The following is a 27,902-nucleotide window of genomic DNA, read 5'->3' on the forward strand; positions in this document are numbered from 1 at the left end:
AAACAAGTGGTTATTTGCTGTTCTTTGCCTAAGGTATTTGTGTGGTGTTTTTTGGTTTGTTTTGTGGTTTTTTTTTTAACTGAAGAGCAGCACAGGATGATGTCAGTGGGTTTTATCCCTATTTTTTGTTTATTTTTAGAAGTGGACCAACAAATAACCATGACCTAAATTCTACAAGACAGAAATGCACACAAGCGCATTGTTAAATATAAAAATCTAATGGAGTTCAGACAATTTCAGCAGAACTGTACACATGCATCTTCTTTAAAAGCAGACTACTAAAAAATAATTCACCAACACGGTGAAAATAAACAGTAAGGTCTAATATTTAAGACAGTGAACTCAACCTTTTAACTTGCTTGTTTTCATACAGGGATAATATGGTATAGCACTAAAATTCAGACATGTATCTGTCAAAGGCAAAAAAAGATAACAGCACTTTTAAGTGAGCATCAGTTTTATACTTTAATGAAAGTGAAGCTCGAATTTGGATGGAACAAGCTTCAAACTGGGCATGTGTGGATCCTGCCGTCTCCTGTATTTAAATGGAAGCTGCTGCTGCTGCTGCCCTTTACTAAGCTGAAGATGGACTGAGGCAATCTGAAGCTCTAGTGAGAAACTCTGCACTGGATCTCACGTTATTCCAGAGAACCTAAAAACCTGCTTTACACAAACACAAAAAGGTAAATTGGCTGACTTAAATTCAGAGGAGAGCTTTTCTTTCTTTGTTTTAGCTTAATTTCATTCACCTGAACAATCAGCTCATTCAAAGGGGGATCTCTTGTCCCTCTGAGGACCACAACGGCACCAAAATTGTGGAGTCCTTCAACACATGGAATGACTCGGAAGCCAAAGCCTACACACTGATGGACCTGCCTCTTAGAGCCCCAACAGTAAGTGTTTTCTGTCACTAAAAGCTATAGCAAGTAGTTCTGCTGGCAAAGCTGCCATTTATAGAACTGTAAACAGACATTTAAGGTGCATGCATGTACACATTTAATGCTGTAATGCAATAATGAACAACATAATGAAAACTTTTAAATCTTCTTTTTATTCCTTTAACTATTTATTTACTGCAGAAAGGATTGTAGAAGCAGTGTTTTTCAGCACAGTTACATGGGCAGAAGGTGGGGAGGAACGTCTAATGGCAAAATACACCAAATATGTTACAAACTATCAAAACAACACGTTCTTGTGCATCAAACAGCTGTTTAGCAGTTCAAACACAATGCTCTCTTGTGTTATTATTCAAGATGGAAATCCCCGTAATTTCTGTAATAGTCTGTAAGTGCAGTGGAGTGCTTATGTAGATGTTATGAGTTGTTATTTGCAGTTACCCAAGAGAGCTGTTCAGAAGGTTTCCAAGGTAAGTTCTATCAAAGCTCTTTTGTCAGTCAAATGCTAAACAGAAAGAAAGTTTCCTTAGAACTGTGAAGGTGAGAATCTGTTGTGATGACAATTCAGGATGGAATTTCTTTGGGCTTGCTAAAAAGCCCAAATCAAAGGAGTTCAGAAGTTCTCTTCCTGGTTGTATATCTCAGTATACTGCTAGAACTAAAAACTTTTGTTTGTCTGCTATTTATACAAAAGTCTGTTTAAAACTAAAGAACAAAAACATTATCCAAGCTAATTTTTAAAGTTTTTAAAATCTGAAATTCAGCTTACAATCTTGATGTGGTCACACCAGATATTTTGGCATGGCCCACGTAACACAGTGGACACCTGAAAGTTGTGTGCAAGTTTCAAACACTCCAAAAGTTTTTATGCATATAGGATGTTGGATTGAGTGTTTCAGTTTAATCCAAATTTATAATGAAGGACCAGTAAATATTTTATTATTTGCATAGTAAAAATCCAGTCTGTTTACTTATTTTTTAATTAAACCTGGATGTGTGTGGTGTATTACAGAAAAATAAACTGAGAAGTGTCCTGAGCTAAGGCTTACAAACTGAATTAGATGGATAACATATGAAAGAGGACAGCAGCACATAGCAGGGAGGGAGAAGAGAGACTGGAGTGAACATGCCAAAATGGAAAAGGATTCCGGGCACAGAGTGATTTACAACTGAAAATTTAAAAAAATGGGTTTTTTTCCTTATTCTGCTGAAAAAGGTAATTAGCTGTCTATTTCCTCTCCCCAGGTCAAGTGACTGTATTTTCAAACTTTTGCATTTTAATTTGACACAAAGATTGGTTTAAGAGAGTTTCAGAACTGAAAGCAGTATGTGCTGCTTGTGACTGAGATTAAATCTAGAAGATAGGATACAAAATCTGCTACCCAAAGTGCTCAACAGGACAAACATCATCTATGGAAAGCCCTGCTGCCTACTGGAAAGAGGGTTTAGCAGCTGGCGTCACCCTGCTGAAACCATAATTGAGGTGGGATTACTCTTTGTGCTGCCTGTCACCACAGAGCAAGTGCCTACAGAGGCAGGCTCAGAAATCGGAGCAAGGAACTGTACCGAAAAATAAGTGCCATCAGTTGTTTGAAGCCTCTTGTGTAGGTAGGCGGTACAAACACTGCACCTAGAAACCCTAGGAAATTGCAGTATTTCTGTTCTGATGATTTTTCTAAACTGTATGATTTGTTGCAATGTAAAAGGCCTAATGCTACCATTGGTTGTATAAGTCATACTGTGTAAATAAGCAGCTTTGTTACCTGTATCTGTAGAAAATTAAGAACAAAGACACCCGATACATTCCCGAAGTCAATGTGGGACTGCCAAAACTTGCCACGTTTCGGAACTGGGCTCTACTCCATTAAAATATTCATTCTGCAGAACCAATGTCTACAGTTTGAAGCCAGATGAATTCACAAAAGCAACGATGTAGTGGTCCTTATTTCCCTTTCCTTGTCTTGTTTTACACCAAATTAGATACGATCCATCTCATGTCCAGGCAGAAGTAGCTGAAAAAATGTTCTTGCCCTAGTCTTTTCTGTTCCTGACTCTTGAAACAATGTTACACAAATACATACATTAATCAATCAGAACCAGCACTGAAATATGTTCAGATCTCCAAATGACCTTATGAGGATTTCTTCTTTCCCTGTAGGTATAAACTAAACCTTGCTTTATCCTACCATTGGGAGAATGTGAGGAGTGGACTGTGTCAAATACGATTTATATTCACTACAAGTATTTACATGCATGGCCTTGCTCCTACCAGCATCACTGCTAGCTTCAGTAGGACTTCAGTAATCGACATCTCCAAGTGAACAGTAATTGTTAAATGATTTTTTTTCTCACTGTGAAAGAGAACAGATTTTTTTCCCTAATAATAGTTGAACTGTATTCTTTGCATGTTGTCCTTTTTTTTTTTTTTTTTCCATTTATACACAAATATTTTTCTCATGCTATGGGGACGCGGAGGATTGGACTTTCAAAAATTTTATGTCTTCTAGTAGAAGTTACTCAGTGGTGAGCTGGTTTGGTTGGTTTTGGGTTTTTTCTGTAATCAATTATAACTATTCAGAAAACCTTCTTCTCAGGAAAATGTGTATAATAAACAGATTCTCAAGACAGAATAGAGTCAGACATCAAATATTCCTTGGTTTTATATCTGATCTAGACTGCCTTCTAACCTAGGCAAATCACTTAGGAATTGTGGTTTTGTCCTGAACTGCAAAGGAATTCCTTTATCCTTTTAACTCTCTTCAGACCAGTGTCTTGCAGGATCTTGACAAACTTCATGATGAAATACAAGTTCTGCCCTACACTACTGTTCTCTGTGGCTGATTCATTTTTACCCCTTCTCTGCTTGCACCAAGCCTCAACAGAGGGGACTGTGCACTGCTCTCTTCCCAAAAAGAAGGCTGGCTCCTCAGATTGGCCCTCCAGGAAGAATTCTGCCTCCCTGGTAACCAGCTGTGGCAGCAGGCCATAAATACAGAATAATGTGGCTCCGTGTTGTGCTGCAGTCTCCCCCGACAAGGCCAGAACAGCAAGGATTTAGATATATTTCTCTATCAAACATTTCCTTTGCTCCAAACTCCCAAAAAGCATCTCAAGTTTTTAAGTCCCAGCCAAGTTTACTAAACGATAACTGAAAATATGGTCAGTTCTGTTTCAGCTGTTTTGTTGTAGGCAGTAGACAAGTATTCATTTAGGGAGAACAAGGAGCATTTTAAGAAGGCAGACTGCATTAAACCTTGCTGTTTCCCTCTATTCTAGTCTTTCCACAAGGACAAACTTAAACCTGCTGGAAGGAAACACACTAAGGCAGAGCAACTTCATAATTTCTTGCCACTGACTCTAATGAGGCAAATGATAGAGTAGGATTTAGAAAAGGATTACACTTATATATGGAGGATAAAAATATCCTCCACTAAGATTATCCTTTCAAAGGGATAATAACACTGTTTTAGGGTATAAACCAACTGCTAAGGCTCCATACTGAAAATGAAATTCCCACATCACTGTTCATTATGCACGTTTTGCAGCTCTGTGAGGCATTCAGTCATGGCTAAAGGCAGGGTAGCGTTTTGTCAGGAATGCCGGCCTGAATCAGTGTGGTGCTACCAAAGTTCCTTACCACACCAAAATTATCCATGTGATTCTGCAAAACTGTAGTGTAAAAATACATAAGTAACATGCCTATCAGAAATTAAAACCACAAATTTCATATACACCCAGTTTTCATATACACCCAAACTATATTATAAAACCTACTTTTAAAGGTTAATTAAAATGCTGTCCTTGGCTAGTAGTATGTTCTCCGACTGATCCTCAGTACTTACTGTGGAGAAATTTTGTTACATTATAGTTACTACCTTGATGTCCTCCACAGTTCCCATGACCATTTTGTTCACTTGCTTGAGAAACGAGCATTGTCTATATTGACTGACTGTCAGGAAGTTGGTGCTTTCCAATGAATTGTTTCCTGCAGGATTAACACCGACCTAAGCACCCACAGTGCTGTTGGTCTGTGGGGATACTGGCACCCAGTGGTCCAGAGCCTCAGGTGCAAGCATCTTTTACTTTTTTGACCCAGGAAAGCTGTAGTCCATTGTCCATCTACTGGGAAATGTCCAACCTCTTAGCTTCTGGTTCAGTTTCTTTGTGCATTTGGTGATGTTCTGAACCATGTTACATTAAATAAACTATGCTGTTGTATCACTTGGAAGAGAATTAATGAAGTGCTGATTTTGCCTGTTCTGTTTTTCTTATCTTTATTACAAGGTATTTATAGAAAGCTCAACAGAAAAACATGCAAGGCAACAATGCTGCGTATTATCAATGCAAATAACTGTTCAGAGTATTCTCAAAGGACAGTTGCTACAGTGGGGATTCTGACAGTGGGATTTTTATTCTCCCCTGACAACCAAGTACTCATACCACGGGGTGACAACGTAAGTCAGAGACTAAACAAGGCTAATTGCTGGAGAAAGTGAATAGAGAAAAGCTTTGGGAATTACCTGATTTCTTAATTATCATGCTGACCTGATTTCCTCAAACACTATCTTTTTCTCCCTATCCTGTCTTTTGACATACAAATCCCATAGAAGATCTAGAGATGAACTTGTTACAGGCACGTTTTCATCTTCTAGTAAGGAACTTCTGTGTATGCAACTTACTGATGAATTTAAAGTGTCTAGACCTGATTGAATGCCTTCTCGGTCAACTAGTACTTCCTTTGACTTAAAGAAGCTCTGAATCAGATCTGTATTTCCAATAAAAACAGCGAAATGACTTTTTTAATAACTGACTTTTTCATCTTAGAGAACACCCAGAGTTGGACCCTGTGATAAAAATCCCATGCAGTCTGCACTGAAATGTGAATTTATCCATCTTTGCCACAGACCTTTTTTTTGCCCATATATTCATTATTATTTATGTCCTATCACTGCTTTGGTATAAATATATTTTTTTTTTCACGCTTGACATTTTTATTGACTCTGAACTTGTTTCATTCCTGAATAAGTCATTTTAAAGTATTCTACTGTCCCTTAAATCACATTTTCTCTCTTGTGATTTCTCTGTGTATTTATCCTTTAAATTTTCCCTTGTCCTTAGTCCTCCACAAATGTAATTCAAATTCATTTCAATCTGTTCTTTGTAGCCAAAACAAGCTCCTTTAGTTGCTTCATTTCTGTTACCTTGATCCACTTCTGATTAAATGGATAGCTATAGGCAAAAAAAATCAGAAATCTCCATTCCATTAATAATCATCATTAACTCTCTGTAGAACAGCAGTTTAAAAATGTTCTAGCCACAAGGCTAAGGAGAAAAAAGAACAACACAAACCAAACTAAAGAACACCTGATCTCATTTATTTAAAATGGTTTTATCTCAGACTTCCTCTCACCACTTGCTATCACTATGGGATGTTGTTGTTGTTGTTATTTTACTGGCAGCGTGTTAAGCACAGCAACTTCTACCTAGGCAAGATGCTCATTGATGTTGGTGATGCGACACCAACTTAACACTTTGCTGCAGGAACCTGCACAGTATATGCCATGATACTGTCATTCAGTTAGTGTATCAACCTTAACATTTTGCTCCAATTACAGTAACAGCCAGAGCTACGTTTTTTCTCTCTAAGATCAGAGTCCAACATTTCATTGCTGCTAATGTAGAAACCCAGGGAGTATGCTCCAGTTGTTGAGGATTGCTGCAGGCAGATCTTCAGCGCACAAGCAAAGACAATCTCTTCCAGAATTCCAGACACTCCTGGGGTTCACCTCTTGCTACTCGCACATTGGTTTTAGATACACACTGTCTCTGATAAGTTCAGGCCAATCTCACAGATGTATTCAGAAGTAATGTCTGCCTTTATTGTCTGAAAATACCCATTTCCTTTGATAACTGAGGTGTTGTCAAAGGCATCTCTGAGCTGCACTCTTAATGGTGAATGTCAGCTACTAACACAACTGTAGCATAAAAGGGAGAACTTCATAGCTACCTCTGTGCACTTTCCTCCTTTCCTACCAGCAACCTTCCTTTTCCTGGGAAGGAATGACTGCACTTGACAGCTGTACCACCACCTGCCAGTACTTGTGATTGTAAAGAACATATCCAGCCTCATTAGCACTATTTAAGTTTGGTACAGGCACTGACTTCGGCACCAGCAATCCCCTTGTCCTGGATCCTAGGCCACAGCCGAGCTGACAGTATTCACAGTAGGCAGGCTACAAATGATTCAGAATTATTTTCTGGGCTTTTGTGAACCCTGGTGTGATTCTCACAGCTCAGTAGCCAAGGAATGCCGTGGCTGCAGCTTGCAGGCTTGAGCTATGAGCAGTGGTCACGGCATGCCATTCCAGAGCGAGTGCCACCCTTGATGAGAAAAGCCTGGCTATGAGGAAGAGACAGGATCTGTCCATGCAGATGAATGAGGAGAAGACTTGGTATTTTTCATGACTCCATTAGCTGGCTGGAGCTGAAGCCAGGAGACGTTTAGGCCAGTGGCAGCTGCACAGAGGTGAGTGTTTAAGTCTCCTTGCCTGACCTTCCATCAAAAGGCAGCACAACAGCGATGGTTTGGACAGCTGTTTTTCTGTCCTCTTCAGTTTCTATCAGGTCATCCTGCTTCCTGGGTGCAGCCTTATTGTTTGCTTCATTACTAATCTGTGGTCACCTGGCCTGAAATGTGTTTGTGGCTCCTGATAATTAACTAGAAAATGTTTTTAATTGATTATTTAAATGCTGTGGTCTTCAGACTTGGATACTGAATTTTGCTATGAGTTATAAGTTACAATAAAAATGCCTTCAACAAGTGTTTTATCACATACTTCACAGAGAGCAAAATACATTCAGTGCAGAGCAAAAACAACTGGTATGGAAACCAGACATAAGGTATAAAGGGTTTGTGGTTTAGTTTTTCTGACGTTAATTTAATTTCCAAAAGAGTCTTGTTTAATACTGTCAGGCTTTTGGCAACCAAGTCTTGAAGGCAGCTCACAATTCAGTGTTATTCAGTGGGAGAAATCAAATAGTCATACTAATAAGGGAATAAATGCACGTTTATCCATAGAAGATCATTTCTACTTAGAGAAGTCTAGCCCGTGATGTCAGAGGACAACAGATATACTTCACAGGTACAGAAACTTTCCTGAAATGAAAAGTACAGAAAACTTACTTGTTAAGTACTGCATTATTTGATGTCAGATGCAATAAAAAGGGTCCCTTCCTGTCTCTTTTTTTCTTCTCTGTATCCTTATTTTTCTTTTGGGAGAGAACAGATTGCTTTTCTTCACCACAATTCTAAATCAACAGTAAGCAGATAAACCACCCTTTGACCTTTGCACTGCTGATGTAACTATTCCCTGAAGGTGATCTACAGTTAATGTAACTTGAAAGCAATTAACTTATTCTGACTTCTTTTGCTTGCTGTCTTTTTGCATTCTTGACTGTTTCCTCTTCTTAGAGAAGCACATGTCAGCTTATTCAGTAAAGTCTGGCAATATACCTATGACCTCTTGTTTACTCCACAGAAGATGACAATGCAAGATGTTCCTGGTGCCTTTCCTACAGTGGATGTCCCAGACCATGCTCATTATACAATTGGAGTAGTCATTCTTATAGTGGGGATCACAGGAAGTCTGGGTAATTTCCTGGTCTTCTATGCTTTTTGCAGGTATCTTTCTTTGTGATGTTTTTGTAAATACTCAGATCTATGAACTTTAACAGTACCATGACTGTGCTCTGCAAATGCAGCACAGGCATTCTATCAGACTGCTATGCAGACATAGTAAAAGCACCAAGCGACATCGCTGTAGGAAAAGAAGTGGCAACCTGCCATTTCCCTCTGACTTCCTCCCATTAACTACAGCCATAGCACAATTGTTTGCAAAACTGCAAAGAATCTCCCAGATAAGCCAAGCAATAGAAAAGCAGCCAAAGCAGAAACCTTCCAGTGAATTTTCAGAATTTTCTACCAGCTTAACTGTGTCTGCACTGGACTGATGGGATGTTTTGCACCTGTGCTTCCCACGTATCTTCTCTGTTTCAGATGTTTCCTTCCTCCTGCTGGTTACTGCTCGGTTTCTTTCCCCTCTCTGTTCCTTACTGGCCATGTCTCTTGTTTTCACATTTTCTAAAACTTGGCTTATTTCCTTTTAAATAAAGCCACATTCCAACTTTTCTATCTGAAGGAAACTGGATCTCTGACAACAATGTGATTTTTTCACCATTGCTGTTCACTCATCCTGTTTCTGTTACGCCACACTGGGACAGAGCATTGGCATGATGTCCAGGCCAGTGAGCTTCTACTTCACAATTGTCTTTAGGCACTAATGTAATAAACAAAAATAATAGCAATTATATGATTATTTGGCTGTGTTAACTTAAAGCACTGGAGTGTGGATGAAAGTAGTCTGGATCTCAAGCCTATATTTATGTGGCGCATTAAACAGTAGGCCTCAGTATGTGCATTTGGAGTACATACCAACACTTAAGTGTGAATGACATGGCCTTAAGATCAGAAAAGGTGCTGGCATGCAGACCAGATACGTGAAGATGAAGTACATGAGCTAGCTTGGCTCTGTGGCTGGTCCCATACAAGAAAACCAGTCATGGCAATTGCAGTTCCACTGGAGGACACAGCCTGTCTTCATTTGAAGATGTTATGATGGGATGAAGGGATACTGATAGCAAAGTAACAAGTACATCAGAAGTTTGGAGAACACATCAGATGCCTAGAAAGCACTCTCAAGTAATGGCAAACTATAAGACAGACAGCTGCCTGAAACGTAAATATGTTCAGCAACTTTACAGACTATTGAACAAATACAAGTGGTCCATAAGCATCTACTAAAAATATCTCCTTGCTCCTAAGTTGACAGATAGGGGACAGTAGTCCTAGTGATTGATTCTGGATCAGTGCAAAGAACCCATCATTTATTCTGGTATTTTTCAATCGTATCCAAGACTGAAAATTTGAGAAAGGAGCTAAAGTTTACACTGAGCCCCAGACTGCGGAGCTCTCAGTTGAGCTTTTATGTGTACCCTGTAAAACATTGTAATATAATACTATGAATAACATATACAGGCAGGTTACACTGAAGGCTGGCTATTGCTCTCTTTAAAGTCAGTGTCAGGGCCAGTGAAATGACTATCATAGAGAAGAACAGATGTAAAACAAAATGCTTGATGTGGTACATAGTGAGTTTGCTAAATCCCTGTATTTGGAAGTCACTGTTGATTTTAGCAGCAGTGGAAAATGCGCTCCCCTCCCCCTGCTTAAGATGACCCAGATCCAGAAATCCATAGAGTACATCAACTTCAATTTCCTGGTAATCATGGACATGCAGTGCACTGGGTCAGAATATTTAAAGGACAATACGATTTATCCCCATCACTGAACTGGTTATCAAAACAACCCTCTAAAGTACACAGGAGTATAAGGGTGCAAAACTGAGCCTTGCTTATGTTCTCTCACGAGGGAAAAGAGAAGTGCTCTGCTCTAGCTTGCTATGTAGTGTGCCTTGGTATTTGTGAAGCTGCCAAGGCTCACAGGAAAGAGTAACAACGTAATTAACAGTGCAGCAGTGTTTAGCAACATTCCTTCTGATCTCTGTAGGAGTAGGAGCCTTCAGACTCCAGCCAACATATTCATCATCAATCTAGCTATTAGTGACTTCCTGATGTCCATTACGCAGTCTCCAGTTTTTTTCACCAATAGTCTCCACAAACGCTGGATTTTTGGTGAGAAAGGTTTGTATCTATTCTTTCTAAGATATCACTAAGTATGTTCTTACCATAGTGGCAGTTTATCTACTATTTCCTTATCCTCAGGTACACTTGCAATGTTGAAAAATGTTCTCAACATTGTTTCAATGTTGACACAAATGTTTCTTTGAACATTTTTTTTTCCGTGTGCAATAAATACATTCCCACCACAGGGAGGAAAATTACATGCATGAGATGATAAATACAAAGGTGGCATTGGCAACGTTAGGCACAGGACTAGTCGTCTTGTCACCATTCTTTCCCAATCATATCACACCTTAGTCACTGCCAGAGGCCTGTAACAAAGCACCACCCCTCAACGCACCAGCTTTAAAGTTCTCCTAAACAGCCCTCTCTGGGATTTACACCTGGAAAAGTGAGGCAAGAAAGCCTGGCAGGTGTGAGTTTTCACAACTGAAATTTTAAATGAACATTGCCTCTGAAGGCAAAGAAAATGTGGAATGACGGTGCTTGCTTTCTTCCTGTGTAACTGTAGTAAGAGGAAGACTAATCTTTGCCTCTTGAACAGGTATTGACAGAAAGGTCAGAGAACTAATGTTGCTATTTTGATCTCTGATGACCAAAAGCACAGGTTTTTTTAGTTCTATGAAGTGTTCACTTGCATACATCTTAAAACAAACCAGACCCATGCTTTTAATCATTAGGTTGTTTGATTAATTAAATTCAGTTATTAATATATTCATAGTCTGCATATTTACTTCAGCAAAATCACTCATTTTTATATTCATAGCATGCATATTTACTTCAGCTATGCTGACCTTGAGGTATAAATGGTTCTATGATATCAAAATAGCTATAACCCATTAAGCAAAACAGCTGTTTCTATGGGAGCTGCAGTAAAACTGGAGTTAAACAAGGTATTAGTGGACTGCTGAAATGATCCCACTGGAAACATCAGAAATCACTGAGTGAAAAGATGTTAAGTATCACTGTCTCCAGCAATTCAAGCAAACAAAATCTTTGAAGTTTATCTGGGATAATGTAATTAGCAAGACAGACAGCAGCTATGAAATAGTATTAACAACTGCAGGAAAACTGAAGTTCCATTGCTTTACAAATTCCAGAAGACATTAGTTCACAGGAAACACTTGAACTCTCCCAGAAATTAGCATGGGTAGATTAATTTCACTGCTACTTCTGTCATCTTCATTGAAAGGCTGTGAGCTGTATGCCTTCTGCGGAGCTCTTTTTGGCATTACATCTATGACCACTTTGATGGTGATTGCCTTGGACAGATATTTTGTCATCACAAAACCTCTGGCTTCTGTTGGAGTGATGTCTAAGAAGAAGGCCCTAATAATCCTGGTAGGAGTCTGGCTGTACTCTTTGGCTTGGAGCCTCCCGCCTTTCTTTGGATGGAGTAAGTGAAATGGAATAAAAGTTTTTTTTCCCTCATACATTGGATTAAAGACTGGTTACAGGTATAGAAGAGAGCTGAATTAATGGCTTGCATATTAGGCTTGAATAAGTCAATTTGAAGAAAAAGTGATAAAATACATATTGAAACTGAAGATCTCTAATCAAAAGAAAAAAATCCAGTGTGTGTTACAGCATATTATACGACAATGGCACTTTTCTTTGAGCTCATTACTTACTGAATAAAGAGCAGTAGATAAAAATCAAGGCCAAAATTTAGGAAGGATGCTCCTGCCTATTATCCCATTCCTACTTCTGTTGAACCAAATTCAACAATATAAAAATGAAATAAATGTATTTTGTGGGTTTTCTAATTACCTTTTTCCTCCCCAAAGATGCTGTGTAAGATAGTAGTGTCAATCTAATTTTCTTCATTCACATAAAAGAGGAATACAGTCTGAGTATTTTGTGCAAGTGTATCTTCAGTAAGTCTCGACTGTGCTCTAGACGGGCAAACTGCACTAGATGTTGGTCACATTCTCAATTCAGTCACTGGTATCTTCACGAAGGCTTCCAATAAAGATGGCATTTAGTAATAGCTAAGTAACTAATTTCCTTTTGTAAGTGTGAATTTTACACCTGCATATTGGAACACACATACAGCATCTCGATACTTGCAACTTGTAACAAAGAGGGTTTCTGTTATTCTTCCTCATTTGAATCTGCCTCACTACCATTAATTTGTTTTCTATGAGTCACCAGTTTCAGTCAGTAAGTCAGAATGAACTCATCATTCAAAATCCCAGCCCGTTATTGTGCTCCCTAATTCCAGAAGAGAATGTGTCAGCTCAGCTGAGGTGAGACCACAGCAATGTTTGATTTTACCAAAGGATGCTGCAACCAGCTCAGTTACCGAGTAGAATTCCAGCAGATTTTTGTTACTGTCTTGTTGTCGTTCCGGTCCCCCATAAACATGAGGCACGTTTAAGCAGGCAAACTGCAATACTGGGAGAAGCAGCCTTTAGCTGAACGAGGAACTGTTAGAAAAACAAAATGACAACATAGTCCTGGATTCTAGATTCTTAATTGGAGAAGGTGGAATAATTGCTTGAAGTGTGTTGTTATCTTGTAATTAGATTCTAATAGTACCCACAGTACTAACTCTCATGCAGTAATTAGATGCATCTGAGCACATCTGGTGCAATATTTTTAAGAGTTCAACAGAAAATATCACTGTAAACAGTGAAAATTAAAATACAAAGGTAAAAAGACACTGCTGTTGACAATTTCTTTACTTAATAGTTTGACACAGTTCCAGATTATATTTTATTTCAGGCAGAATATTATGTATGTATGATTTTTTTTTACTTGTATTAAACTTTACTTCAAGACAAAATTAATTTGATCTGCACAATAAACCTTTCTCATTGCACAGCAGATTTCTCTTATCTGCACAAGCTTAAAAAAGTGGTAGCTATAGCAATCAGTTTCATTTCACTCCTCAGGAAGACAGCAGTTTGTCAGGAAATGGAGATACTTAAAAAAAACCCACAGGTCTGATCCAAAACCCACGTTAGTATTTGGAGAGATGCCCTTTGACTATGTCAAGCTTTAAGCAATATTCAAGGACTGAAACAAAATTATTCAGTTTTCCAATCTGAAACCTTAGACTGCTAAACATAAATACAATAGGGCAACAGAGTAAAAGAAAATAAAAACAGGCGCTTTAAACAAAGAATCATTTACCCTTTCAAACTCTTTTTCCCTTTAAGAGAATAGGGCTAAATCCCATGTTATTCTGTGTACCCTTCTCTAACTTCTTCACTCAGAATAAGAATCACTTCATAGCTTATGCCTTCTCCTGTCTTTCTTTCTAGGTGCGTACGTTCCTGAGGGTCTGCTGACCTCCTGTTCCTGGGACTACATGACTTTCACACCATCAGTCCGTGCCTACACAATGCTGCTTTTCTGCTTTGTCTTCTTCATTCCTTTGATTGCTATCATATACAGCTATGTCTTTATATTTGAGGCTATCAAGAAGGCCAACAAGTAAGCAGCCAACAGTCTTTAAGTTTTTATCCTTCTGTTTAAGTGACTGCTTATTTGCTTAAACAAAGATTAATAGAAGAAAATTCAGAAGTTTTCCACTTTTAATTTGTATGCATGACTGAGACAGGAAACCAAACAAGAATTCCATCAATTATCAGTATGGTAAGAGATATGATCCTTAGAAGGGCCATTCCTGAATTTAAGCCAGAGCTGTTCAGTATATCATCTAATGATGCTGAAAAGGATGTGAGTAGCAACAATAGAAACCTAAAGGATGAGAAAGGACTACAGAAATTAACCAACCAAAAGAAATACTAAAGGGACATCAGAGACACCTAACAACTGTGTGTCAACAATTCCACAGAAAAATAGATGGAATTGAAATACAAATTCCATGTTCGTCAAAGGGTAAAAAAGAGGCAAAACATTTAATCACAGGTTTCTGAAACAAAAACTAATGTAAAAAGCAAGGCCAATGTCTGCCACCATGTCTGTAATCTGCAGATATCTGTCCTGTAGGTATCAGCATATCTAGTCACATAGCTCAGTAGAGTCAGAGTAAAATAGCAATATTGGACCTAGGGAAGCAAGGACTTCTCTACTCTGTATTTAATATAACATTGTTCAATTGGCTTGAATACCTGATTTATGTGGAAATTTTTCTGGTACAGGACTATTTTCTTCACTGAAGCACATGTGAATTTTGCCATTGACTAGTGCCACACAAGTACATTGAATTGTCAAGGACCAGTCACATACCTGCATTAACATACATTAACAGTGCATGACTTTTAGCATAAACTAGCATAAGAGTAAATGTTGCCCCATTTTATGAAGCTATTTGCTCAATCCCCTACCTCCTTTTTTTGCTATTGTACGTTTATTTCCCCTAGGTCTGTTCAGACATTTGGATGCAAAAATGGAAATAAAGAGTTCCAGAAACAGTATCGGAGGATGAAAAATGAGTGGAAGATGGCCAAAATTGCACTGATTGTCATCTTGCTTTATGTCATTTCCTGGTCACCATACTCTGTTGTTGCTCTGATAGCTTTTGCTGGGTAATTATGAATGTATCAGCAAAGGAATATTCATTGAAAGCAAAAGGTGTGAAATTGTAAAAGACAGATGAAAGTCAAAGCTACTTGTCAAGTTTGATGCCTAAAGTGCATCCAAAACATTCACATATTTAGGAGTGACATTTAACAGATGAGGCTTATGCTGACTGGTATTTTTTCTTAGTTTGAATTTAAAAAAAAAAAACAACACACAAAAAAAAAGAAAAACCAAGAAGGTTATTACTGGCAACATGCTATTACTGTGCTAATGATTTCTGAATGCAGATTCTCTATGTTAGGGTATGTGAACTATCTGAACTTTATTAAGTACCAAAATGCTAAATAGGGAGTCCCAAAAGATGCACCTAGGGGTTGGTTGATTTTCTTTTCTTTCTCCAATTGTTTTACTTACAAAAGTCTATTCATTTTCTTGTGTTACATCAAACTGCTGAAATTCCTTACCTGTATAAGCATGTTCAAAATTAGTACTTATTTGCATTGGGGAGCTTTTTGATGCTGGATATAAAAGATCATAAATATAAAGCATCTAAGCATGTTCTTGATCTATTTAAATGCCAGCATTTAGACAGTAATTTCAAGAAAAGCATGACACTGTTAATACAGTATCTGTACACAGCTTAACACCAGGCTATAGTTGATACAGTTCAGGTACAAGTAATGGATTAGGAGTCAGGATGTCTTGGCTCTATGTGGATATTTCTCCCATGTTAACATGCAAATTTTCCTGAGCTTCCATTTAACCTTTGTAAAATGGGTGTGACTATCTGCTTGATAAAGTCTTGTCAGCTGCAAAACCTCAAGTGGAAGACTCCTGTGACATACAAAACACTTCTATTTGTATTTTTCAAATCAGAAATAAAAGGTAGGTTTTCCTAAAATTGACACACAGGGTAAATTTACTTATGATGGAGCATTTTGGGAGGCAGGGGTGATTTTTGTTTCACACCTAAGGAAGAGGCCACTACAGGGCCTCTTGTCAAACATAGCTAAGGAAGGCAGCTTCCTAAACGTTGCTTTTATGAAATACCACACTAAGTAGAAAAAATGCTAGGAGAAGAGGATTCTCTCGCTTTGTATCCAGGGCACAATTCCAAGTAGCAGCGAACATTTTCTCCATGGAGGTAAACACGTTCCTCACTGAAAAACGTGAATCCTTAGGATGTATCCCAGTGTCCTATTTCCTATCACAAGGGGACTTAGGTGTTGGGCATCCACCACTGGTGATATGGGGCCAGACAGAAACAGGAAGAGCCAGAAGACAAAGAAATGCAGTACAGCTACCTCAAAGTACTACTTGCTCTAAGGTACCTAAAAAAAGATAAATTAAGAGATGCTTTAAGCTAACGATTTGAGCTAACTGTCAGGCTGCCCTGTATGATTCAGCATCTACCTTAGGATGATCAAGTGCCTGCTGAACTTGACTTCTACCCACGTCTCACTCTGACAAAAATCTGAACAAATGGACAATTTCATAATTCTACAGTGTGTGACAAATGAGCATTTACAGATTTTTCTTATCTGGTAAGCAACACAGCTTCATTCAGATTTTTTTCTATTTCTGAATTATCCCTTTTAGGTAATCCTCCTGGGATTTTTCAGAGATTAATAGACCAAGCCTGGAAGCCTTCTGCACTTTTATTACAATGAACTGAGATAAAATCACTGCACGCGCATATGGGAGGCAGACATGGAGTCTATGGCTATAGTCTTGTGCTAAAGACAAATCTGACAGAGCATCAACATATACAAAATTAAGGAAGAATCTTTTAGAAAATATTTTGGTTGGGGAATACTGAGCTAGCACACCATCTTGTTCACTAGTGTCGGTTTACAGGTTGTATTTTATGGGAATGGTTAGCTTAAACAAAAGCTTTTGTCACTGTTCATTTCTGTTAGCTGAACTCTCCATCAGTCTCACCAAAGCACTCTCTCTCTCACCTCAGGGTCAAAACCTCCACACCAGCAAGGTCACGCTGTTGGGTGTTCTCCAGAACCTGTGAAGAATTATACCCCTAACCAATGTTTTAAAAGTATGATTAGGAGAAACCATATTAAAAATTGTATATGAAGAACATGTTTATCAGACGAAAGCCTTAAATTAGAGGTGAAATGGCATCTGAACATTCAGGCAGCTGAAAAAATGATTCCTGTATTACCACTGGCAAACCATTTCCACCTCATCACAGAACACAGATATTCCCGTAGTATCATGAAAAATTGCTTCACCAGGATGATGAGCTGCCACCTACTTATGCCATCCTCTTTGTTATTTGTCTGCAGTATGGTCTCTTGTATGAGACCTGAGAGAGGACTGAAAGGAAAACCTGTTTTCTTCCATAATACCATAGGAACACAAAGCTAATTGAAAGATAGAGCTCAGACTGTCTTTTCAGGAAGAAAAGCAGTGATAAAGGAAGGATGTTTTCCTTGGGAGGAAAGACTGACTTACCGGGCCATCTCACTTAAAACTCTTTTGACTAATGCAGGAAGAGGTCTTCAGAGCCTCTAAGCAGGTCTATGGGAAATCTGCATGGTAGAAACCACCTATGAAATGTTATCGCTATTTTGGTCTGAGCTGTTCTGTTGACTTTCTTCTGACCAAGACCTTGTGAGCTACTTCAAGTTCTCTTCACACATTAACTGGCTGATAGCAGCAGCAGCATGGCGTATACACATCAATCATAATTCATTTATCCTTTAGAGTTGCGTCACCTGCATATATGCACGGTCACAGTAACACATGAGCATAACATATGACACCCGAAAATACTTCTCCTTCACTTTTTAGTCCAGATCAGACAAAAAATAAACTTTCAATAGGAAAACAGGTTTATTAGTTCTCTTTCCCTACAATGTCTCATTCTGCACACCTGTTTAGTGACATACTGCTCAGCAAGTATATGTGCTGATTGTGGAACAGAGAGATACTCTGATGAATGTACATTCACATACTGAAGGCTGACTTTGTCCCTAGGGTAAACATCGGACAGACCACCATCCTGACTCATAGTAGTGATATGCTGCAAGAGAAGCCCCAAGACAACCATGTCTCCCAGAAACGCTGATGTTCTCTGAAAGGGTGGTGTTGATCTTTCCAGACAAAGGATGCAAAGTTTGTTCTCTCACTGTTTGGGTACAGAACTCCCCCTTTTACTCTCTCTGGAGCACTAATAAAGCATGGTCTTGTAAGTGTATAACTGCACAGACTACACAGAACTCAGTACTAAACATATATTGCATTTGCATTACCCTAGGTATTCCCACGTTCTAACACCCTTCATGAACTCCATACCAGCTGTGATTGCCAAAGCTTCTGTCATCCATAACCCCATCATTTATGCCATCACTCACCCCAAATACAGGTAAGTTCACTCTTATAAGCTATGTTTAATACAGCAAAGAAAATCAGACAATAACTTTGTCACTTTTAGGACTAGTAACTGAACTCTGCTTTACCTGCTCATTTACCTCTGCAAGACAGCCTCGCCCTCACCAAGAAACTACTCAATGCCGTATAAATGTCAGTGGAATTTGTACTTGGAACAAATTACTATGCAGATGGGAGTTAGAGATGTTTATGGATACTGATCTGTACTCAGAGATTACATGACAAAAGATCGAGACCTTCCCACCTCTAAGGAAAGCACTATAGATTTTTTAACTATCTTCATGAGAGATGCAGACGTTTGTCAGTTTTGCAAATAGCAGTCTGTTAAATTAACCAGACCAGTAAGAGATGCAACTCCGTAAGGCATCAATCCACCTCTACCCTATTTTGTGCATCATCCCCACCTTTATCATCAAGTTTTCATATTTCAGATAGTATTTCTTCTGAGTTGTAACATCTTGGGTCATTACCATGTCAAGTTCAGATACAGGTTGTGACATCTGATGGATAGCAGCAAAGCCATATATATGCTGATGTTTCACCCTGTACAAAGACCTACTGGGGAACTGGATAGAGAAGAAACGGGCATGAACATTTAAGTGGGGAAGGCTGGTAGGAAGAGGAAAGCTAGGCAGAGTTACCTTATGCTGTGTATGAGGAAAGAAATACTGTAATATAACTGTACATTTTGTATAACTCTACAGATAGCCAGCAAACAGATGTGTAAGAGGAAGCTAGAATAGCTGCTTAGGGGAAGATTAAAATAATTCATTATGTGGTACTTCTGTGAGTTCAGTTTAAAGGGACAGAATTTTATTTTTGCCCCGATTAAGCTGAAAGGAGATAAAACATAATTTTAGTAGCTCCCTTCAGTTCGAAGAGTTATTATTTTAATGCCCTTATCCCTGCCAAGCAATAAATTTGAGTTCTGCAGAACACTGTGAATAAGTGATCTTGCAGGGTGATTGTATATGAGATATTGGATATCTGGAAAACTCTTTTTGTACCCAGTAATTTTCCAGTCCATGCAGCATTAGTTCATCTCTCTGAATAAATGTATTGTTTATGATGACTGAATTGTGCTAACAGAAAAAATCTGACTGGTTCTACCTCTCATCCATTAGAAAAGCCATTGCAACATATGTTCCTTGCCTTGGATCCCTGCTGAGAGTTTCTCCTAAGGACTCACGGTCTTTCAGCAATTATCCCTCCTCCAGACGAGCAACTGTAACCAGCCAGTCTTCTGAGATAAGTGGGCTGCAGAAAGCAAAAAGGCAACTGTCTTCTCTCTCTGACAGTGAATCAGTAAGAGAGACACTTCCCATACACCCATTTTTAATTGCAAAGTAATTCATTTTCATATAGAGCCCCTCGAAGTGGTAGATTCTTTAGATGAAATGCATTATGGTGCTCATTACAAGCGCTCTAGAGAAAGTAGAGGCACAAAATGAAATTAAAGACAGAAGGCTGAAGTCTAAAAGCAGAATGTAGATCTTTGTATTCTTGATGGTTGGTGACACTGAAGAAAGAGTGGAAAGATGGAACAACAGAAATTTTAGAAAGTAAGGGAAGCTTAGAGTCAGAGCACCCTTGAAAGTCTGATCATACTTCTATGATGTACTTGCCTGACCACAGATTTGGAGCCTGGACTCACACGCAAAAGAAACTGCTAGTTACAGAATAGTTCTCCAAAGAAAGGTTGTAATGAAACAGATAATGCTTTCTGAAAGTGAAGTGGGATGTATTTGGAAACATAGTAATATCATTTGGACAAATCAGTAAATCTATTAGAGAATCATTCTCACCGAAGACCTCGACAGATTGCTGCTGCCAGTCTAAGTGAAACCAAATGTTTTGCACAGCAGCTGAGAACAGGGCAAATATGTGGCATCCCAGGCTCTCTCTTGCAACCCTAAGTTACATTACTAACTAACTAAGCACATTAGTTAGGCCACTGCAGTGGGTTTAAATGAAATTTCCAAATATATGAAAAACCATCATTTTCTTGGTAATTCTTTTCATAGTCAAGGTAATAATTGTATATAATCCAGCCAAGCACTGAATTCTGAGTTGTTTTTAACAGTGACATTTCAATTTCTTTGCACTCTATATTCTTTAGACTTCTTGGTCCAATCAGAATGAAATTCTTCTGGCTAGTAGCTACTATTCAGGTGGAAGGTTTTACAACTGGCTAATAAAAAAGGAACACTTTTATATTGCAACTTTCGGGTTGTGAATCTTGATTCTTGAAAAACCAACAGACTCCTTCAGTAACAGTGTGTTCCTGTACTATGATCAGTGCTGGGGAAAGGGAAGCATACAAACAATCCGATGATTCTTTTTGCTTAGGAAAACAACTCTTAATACCTGAGGTAAAACAGTGGAATGGAGAAAAAAAAATTACCCAAAGTAAAAAATTCCAAGCAATTGGCATGTTTCAGTCTGAAACTTTCTATAAGCCTTGGGTAAGTCTGGATCTTGTTCAGAGCAATGATAGAGTCAAGATTTTCTGAGAAGAATATACGCTTCCCTTAACTATTTGATTTGACCATAGACTACTCTGATTTATTAGTAAGTAGTATCATTTTAGCTGAAATACAGAGCAGAAAAAGGGGCTCAAGTTTAAAACAAATAAAATTACTTTTATGCTCACTGATAATTTATTTTGGGGGTTTTGCACCATATGTGGCTCAATTAAGCTGTAAGATTCCTAGACATACACTCACAATACAAAAAGGCAGTACATATGCTGCCATCTATTTTATGTCAAGGCTGGTCATCAAACTGTAAGACAATAAATTATCTTTATTAATTTTTTTTTTTGTACTCCTGTGGATACAAAGATATTCTGCACCTTGGAAAAACCTAAAGAAACAATTTCCAGTCAGTTCTCTGCAATGAAAAGGAGCCAAGCTCCAGAACAGATGCTCAGAAAATAAAGTCACTTCCATTTTAAAATGCAATCAAACAGGACTGTAAGTGCTAATATACTCTATGCGTGGAATGGGAAGAACAGTACACATTTTTTTAAAATGCTGGGATCCAAAAAATCTTGGGCTTCAACAGGAAAACTGAGAAGCTCTTCTAAAAATTTTTGAGCTCTTCTGAAAAACCTTCCATGGAGACATTTCAGCCTGGAGACACTTCACTCTGTAGACTCATCTTCATCATTGTTTCCCCAACAGTTAGAAAGCTGCTTCTGAAAATACAATCTTGATTGTCACTGTTCCAAACTAAATTAATTTTTCCTTCCCCTTCTTCTGTGTTCCACTTATACCTCCCTACAGTTGTTACGCACACAAAAAAAGATCCTGATCCTAGAGCAATCAAACTGTTATGTATTAGAATTCTGGTGTTGCATCACCAGTTGGAATTCTCTCTTAGTAGTAACAGACTCACCAGGCCAATTTCTCCAGTTCCATCAAAGTTCATGGTTTTCTATCTCTTATTTTTATTTTCTTCCCTGGGGAAAGTTTATCAAAGTATCAATAATTTAAAGTATCAAATACTGAAAGTATCAATAATTGCTTTGATTATTTTCAAGCAATTATATGCTCTCATCTGATGGAAGCTACATCCAAAGCACATAAATTGCTTACGTGAAACCCTTGCTGCATAAAAAAAAATTAGAAAGTATATCACATTGTTATGTTCCCCCGTTTTAAGGCAAGATATGCTGTCAAACAGAAAATAGGCTGCTTTGCCATAAGCTGCTCATCAAGCCCATTAGATGTTTCAATGTTTTATTATTATCTGGAATTCTGTGATTCTTCATCATTGTAGTGAAAAAGCTGACAGAGTGAGGAAAAGGAACAGAAATTTTTGACTTCCAGGAAATTCTGGTGGGTTGGGTTTTTTATCTTTTTAGGTTTTGTTTTCCCATTAGCTGGAAAAAAGTTTATAAAACTAGGGCCCCTTTGTGAAACAAAATGTTTCTAAAGCACAGATTCTGCAGTCCCCTGAACATTTCTTTCTATTTACTTCTGCTTCCATGCAAGCCGCTTCGGAAACATTGGACCTAATTCCTCCAAATACCTGTGCTTCTTAACTAGGTACTACTATAGAAACAGTCTCCCCAGAGTCACAGGGTGCATTAGAGAATTTTCAACAATAGACTACAACAGAACAGTATTTTGTTTTAAATTTTACAGTGCGTCCTGTGGAGAGAAAAAAAAAAAAAGAGCAAGCTGAATTCTAGACTCAACAGACTTGATAGTTTTGTTTGTACCTCTTATCAGCAGAGATTTTATGAAGTCATACATGGCATAAATTTTGTGAAATGTCTTTTATACAACGTATGTCTCTTTTACAATTTCTGTCTAGGTAAAACTGACTCTCATGGGGCAAATTGGATGGAAGTCTAAGGAACATGAAGTGATTGTTTTTTCTCTACTCATTTCAGGGCTCTACTGACACAGATGACACCGAAACTGGTAACCCCAGTATGTTCTCCAGACTTGCTAGCAGACAGATTTCCTATGAAATGGGTAAAGACACAATTCAAACTAGCAACGTAAGAGCCAAACCTAAATTGAAGAGCCATGATTCTGGGACTTGTGAGAAGGTAATAGATGCATAATACCTAAATTCTCTGGAACTGGTAGGTTAACAAATCTGCATGTTTTACCATAATTAATCCTGAAAGTTCCTACCAAGAAAATGGAGATAACCTATAAGTTAACACAATGAGTAATGACTTAGAGACTGTAAAAAGTCATCAGCCTTTTGTTTCCACCATGGTTTATTATTCAGCTGTCTTTGTTGCATTTCTGACAAGCAATGCGAACTTAGCATCTGAATGGTATGTTGTCTTGTGTTTGGTCTTAAGTGTGTATTAAGTAATATTTGTATTTCACTGTCCAAATTACTTGGTTGATCTTTTTGCTATCAGATGAACACATATAGTGAGAGGTAAAAAACAAGGCTATCTTTAGCATACCACTGCTTTTCAGACAGTCCTCTGCAATCCCCTTTTTGGGTTTTTTTTTTCTATACTTTTCATTTCACGTATGTAAAATATTGTGACATACCTATAAGTCATTTATGTCTTTCTTATCTGTGTTCATTCTTCAGACAGCTGTAGATGCTGATGACATATCCATGGTGGAACTGAATGTCACAGAGTAAATGCTACACCTACTATAAGAATTACTGTTTTAATATTCAGCATGGGTTTAACTAATCAAGGGAACAAAAACTAATGACAATCTCAGTCTCTGAGCACAAATTATGCTATTTTTTGAGATGCAAAAATCACACGACTCCCAGCAGACTATAGAAAACATGACCACAAAGGGTAAATAATTGCTGAAGCTAAGCAGAAGGAGAATACATGTACTACGACGTTCTCCTTAAGTCAAACTTTTTCAAGAAACCTGAATATTTTCTTGAACTCAGTAGGTCCCCTGATGAGGTCTGTGATTTCCTTAATGGAGCACGGAAGCATTAATTTTGTGCCATCTTTATACAAATAATGTGCCCAGTAAGCTGAGATAGCCATTCTAATGGCTGTACCTCTGAGACAGCCATAGTCTTGTGGCAAGTACTGCTGGACAAGGTGACATTGTTAACTATTCCATTTTTTCTGTTTTGGGTAGCAGCAAACATCTGAAAAATGCACCTTGGAGGAAATCAAGGTAAGATTTCAAAACATGCCATATCACCTATTCAGTAAGATGCTGTGCTGGCATCTATTTCTTCTTCCATGTAACAAAGCTATAGCATACTGATTATTATTTTTTTTTTACATCTGTCACAACTGAGTCAACCTGCCTGCATTATTGACAGACAGCAAAATAAGAGAAAAGAGTTGACAAGTGAACACAGGCCAGTTTTATCTTTGCAATATTAACCCACATGTAATATAAATATCTTAAATTATCTCTTTATTGTTAGTAGTGATCCTTATGAGCTATGCTAGCCTCATCCTAACACTCTTGTGTTTTGGTCTTGTGCAAGTGACAGCTAACATTGCTATTATCAAAAATGGTAATAGATTTTCCCCTCAATTCCTGTTTTCACTTCACTCTCTAGCTTGCTCCCTGCCTTCAAACTATCCATGCTGTTATCACTACACTTAACATCACCTCTCGCCCCAATGAGCCTAAACTGTCCCTCTTTATGGAGGGACTCCTTACTCGATTGAATTCATAGACTATCTGAGCATATTCACAGGACTTTAGCTCACAGTTGAATGCACTGTCATTAGCTTGATGTTTCATCAAAGTAGACCAGCTCTTAAATAGCAACTGCAAAGGCTGTGCTTTAGTACATTAACTTGTTTAACAGGTTTTTTCTCGTAAGTCATTCATGAAGTATTAAAAAAATATTCAGATCTACTTTTTCCTCCATCCTTTAAGTTTGTTTTTGCGTTAGCCGTGGGGATTGGCAAAGTGTTTATCTACATATCTGCCACTTTTTCACAGATGATGTAACCTGATCTCCCTGCAGATGTTTGTGTTTTCCATTTCTTTTAAACCCTTGCATCCTTCAGAGAGGTGAGACCCCGAACGGTATTGAACAAAGAAAAGGAGAGTTTCACCATGGACCGTCTGCAGCCCAAATATCCAGCATTACAATAACATACACAACGTCCAAGGAGTAGACCTGCCTTCTGGATATAACTCTGGTTTCTTGTACCCTAAGATGAACAGCCACAAGCAGAACAAGAAGTCCAACAGCTGAGCGGTGCAAGCCAGAATGTCACCTTAGCCAATACTTCTGGAACAACTATGGACCAGCTAAACCCAGAATACCTTCCTACATTGTTCTGAAATACTTCTACAAAGACACAACACAAGACAGGCAAGGATAAAAGCAAGAGGAGTAAGCTTTTCAGCATCAGAACTCTCTCCAGTGGTTCACTTCTTGATCTGAGTCACACTGTAATTTTATTATTTCTTCTTTAGGCAGCTCATTACACCATTTCTTTCATTTGGATTTTACTCCGCTCGGGTATATCCCACCACTGCACGGATCTTACTTACAAGCCTCCTATGATTAACATGAGAGGAAAAGGAAAGTGTAAAATTCAAAACTAGCCTTTGTTAATTTAGTGTAGTTTAACTTCAAAGATATTGCAGAGCTAAAGCTGAAAAATTTGGGGAAAAACATACATTACTTCCTGAAGACAATTTCTTCACTGTTGTGAAGTTCCTCAATCAAATGAAAACTTAATCACAGTCCAGTGCTCCCTTCTCTCATTAATGACACATTTCCCCTTACTTTCTTCTACAATCCTTCTACAAAAAAAAATTGTAGAAAGAATTGCCTTTCTTCTACAAAGGCAATGCACTTGAGCAGTAATTTGAAGTCTCAGATCTTTATTTTAATTTCTGAGATTCTGGGGAAGAGAAAGGAACAACACTGAGGATGAGGCTATAGTCCTTTCCATACCTAGCTTCTTTTTCCAACAGTCATTTAAGAGACCGGTTTAACCCACTCTTAGCTAACCTCCCCAGAGCTTTAGGAAAGTATTAGGAAACGCCTAAGAAAAGAGCCCTTGAAACAGTTCTTCCCCATGGACCCTCTAGGAGTTCTCCCTGTGGTTGCAATAATGCAGGGAAGCCAGTAAGTCATTCTGTCCTAAGTAAATCAGTTCTTCCTTATGTCACGTCAGAAAAAAACAATGAAAATGTAACCAGCTTATTCCCTCGAAGGGAAAAAAAGTAATCAGTGGGTTCCAGAAGATTTAGGGCATTGTTTTGAAGCAAACTTTCGGAAACTTACTTCAAACTGACCTTTATTAAAAGGAAGGTTATTAAAACTAAAAATGGAGGTGATAATCACTTCTGTAGCAGCAAACCATTAGATCGTGAAAAAGTGGGCTGTTCAGGCTGGTAATAAACTGCTGAAAGAAACAAACTATACAAAACCCAGGATGTTTTTATGTAAACAAAATCATAGGCATTAGAGATGGAAAGGAGCTATTACAGTTCCTCCCTTCACCTACCACAACCGGATATTGTCTCCAGGCAGAGGACAATATTAAACTGATAATATATACAGCTAGTAATAAGGAGAAAGAAGAGAGAAAACATACGATCTTCAAACAGGAAGTACTTTCAAAGATATTCATCAAGTCTGAGGAATTTTATTACGACTTATTGCTTAGGCTTTTAAAATTATTTAAAAGCGTGAAGCATGATCATGTAATTCTTCCCATCTTTTGTCATGGAAGCCGTTCACACTAGTGAAAACTGGGAAGAAATGCTAGAAAATGCTGCCCATTTCATATGGGTCCCAAAAGGCTGAACCTGTCAAGAAAATAGGTCAAACCTCACACATGCTGTTTCACGTGTTAATAAGAAGTGCATGGTATGTGTCATTAAGAGCACTGCTCCCATCATGATTTTGTTCCCAAGTAGTATTCTTGAAGACTATGCTCTGCACTCTTCTGCATTCCCTTCCACTTTTAGAGGGTATGAAAAGAATACTTCCCTGGCTAGAAAAGTCTTACAAATCCACAGCATGTTGTCCTCTATATCCTTCAACTCCAACATGTACTAGAGATTAGTTTGTATCTACAAAAAGAACTACAGCTGTTCACGTTCATCTACTTACAAGAGGCTTGAAAACCATATATTTATTAGGAAGAATTTGTTTGGGAGCACTTCAAAACTCCTGCGTGTACTCCCTGTGTAACTAACAGCTTTACCTTCCCTTCACCTCCTCTGAGACTATAAAAATCATTCAGGGCAAAGCCTACAAAATGCATTTCACCTGAATATCTCTCCAAGTGATTCACACTGTAACCCCACTGGCATTTGGAATAAACCATTATTAGTTCATATTTCATCTCATCTTAGCAGCTTTATTTGTGTTCTGTATCCTCTACTTGGCAGCCATTCTTTCCGCTTTGCTGTCTCTTTACACCCTTTAACACAGATGACTGACTGGATTAAAATAATTTAGGACTGAGATGATTCACGTTTCAGCTAAAGTCAACTGCACAGCCTGTTCCGCACTGCAGAGACTGCCTGTAGTTTACCATGCACTTGGGTATGCTCCAGTGACTCAGAGGTGTGAAAGGACTGAGGCAAAACTGAGGTGCTTCCCTTTGGCCTTTTGTACTACAGCAGCTGTTCACGGAGCAGCCTGCTGGCAAAGGCAGTAGCAAGCAGTGTGAATTACCAGACAAGCTATTCACCTCCATCGCCTCAAGCTCAAATTCAGGCTTGGGTCACAAGTGAAAATGTTTGGTCTGATCATAGAAGCAGTTCTGAAAAACTGCTGAGCAATCAGTCACTCTTGGTTCCGCAAAGAGGGTAGGTGTCAAGAGCCAGCATAATAAAAGGCTGTTACAAGTCGAGATTGAAGCACTACATAAGCCAAATTCACAAG

At 38.4% G+C, this 27,902-nt stretch overlaps 2 protein-coding genes across 2 annotated transcripts in view; one reads left to right on the top strand and one right to left on the bottom strand.

The window, feature by feature from the left end:
- WAPL (WAPL cohesin release factor) overlaps nt 1-27,902 on the bottom strand; it is a 159,801-nt gene that overhangs the window by 117,891 nt on the left and 14,008 nt on the right. The window lies entirely within an intron of this gene.
- Nucleotides 152-27,351, top strand: OPN4 (opsin 4). Its single transcript, XM_027817176.2, is given in 13 exon segments — nt 152-893; nt 5,181-5,350; nt 8,435-8,577; nt 10,522-10,655; nt 11,848-12,051; nt 13,925-14,096; nt 14,990-15,154; nt 18,427-18,534; nt 19,685-19,865; nt 22,963-23,124; nt 24,158-24,196; nt 25,054-25,144; nt 25,147-27,351. Coding segments are annotated over 12 exon segments (1,626 nt in total). The 5' UTR covers nt 152-893; nt 5,181-5,221; the 3' UTR covers nt 25,245-27,351.

This window comes from Falco cherrug, chromosome 9, assembly GCF_023634085.1.
Source record: "Falco cherrug isolate bFalChe1 chromosome 9, bFalChe1.pri, whole genome shotgun sequence".
NCBI classification, from domain to species: Eukaryota; Metazoa; Chordata; class Aves; order Falconiformes; family Falconidae; genus Falco; species Falco cherrug.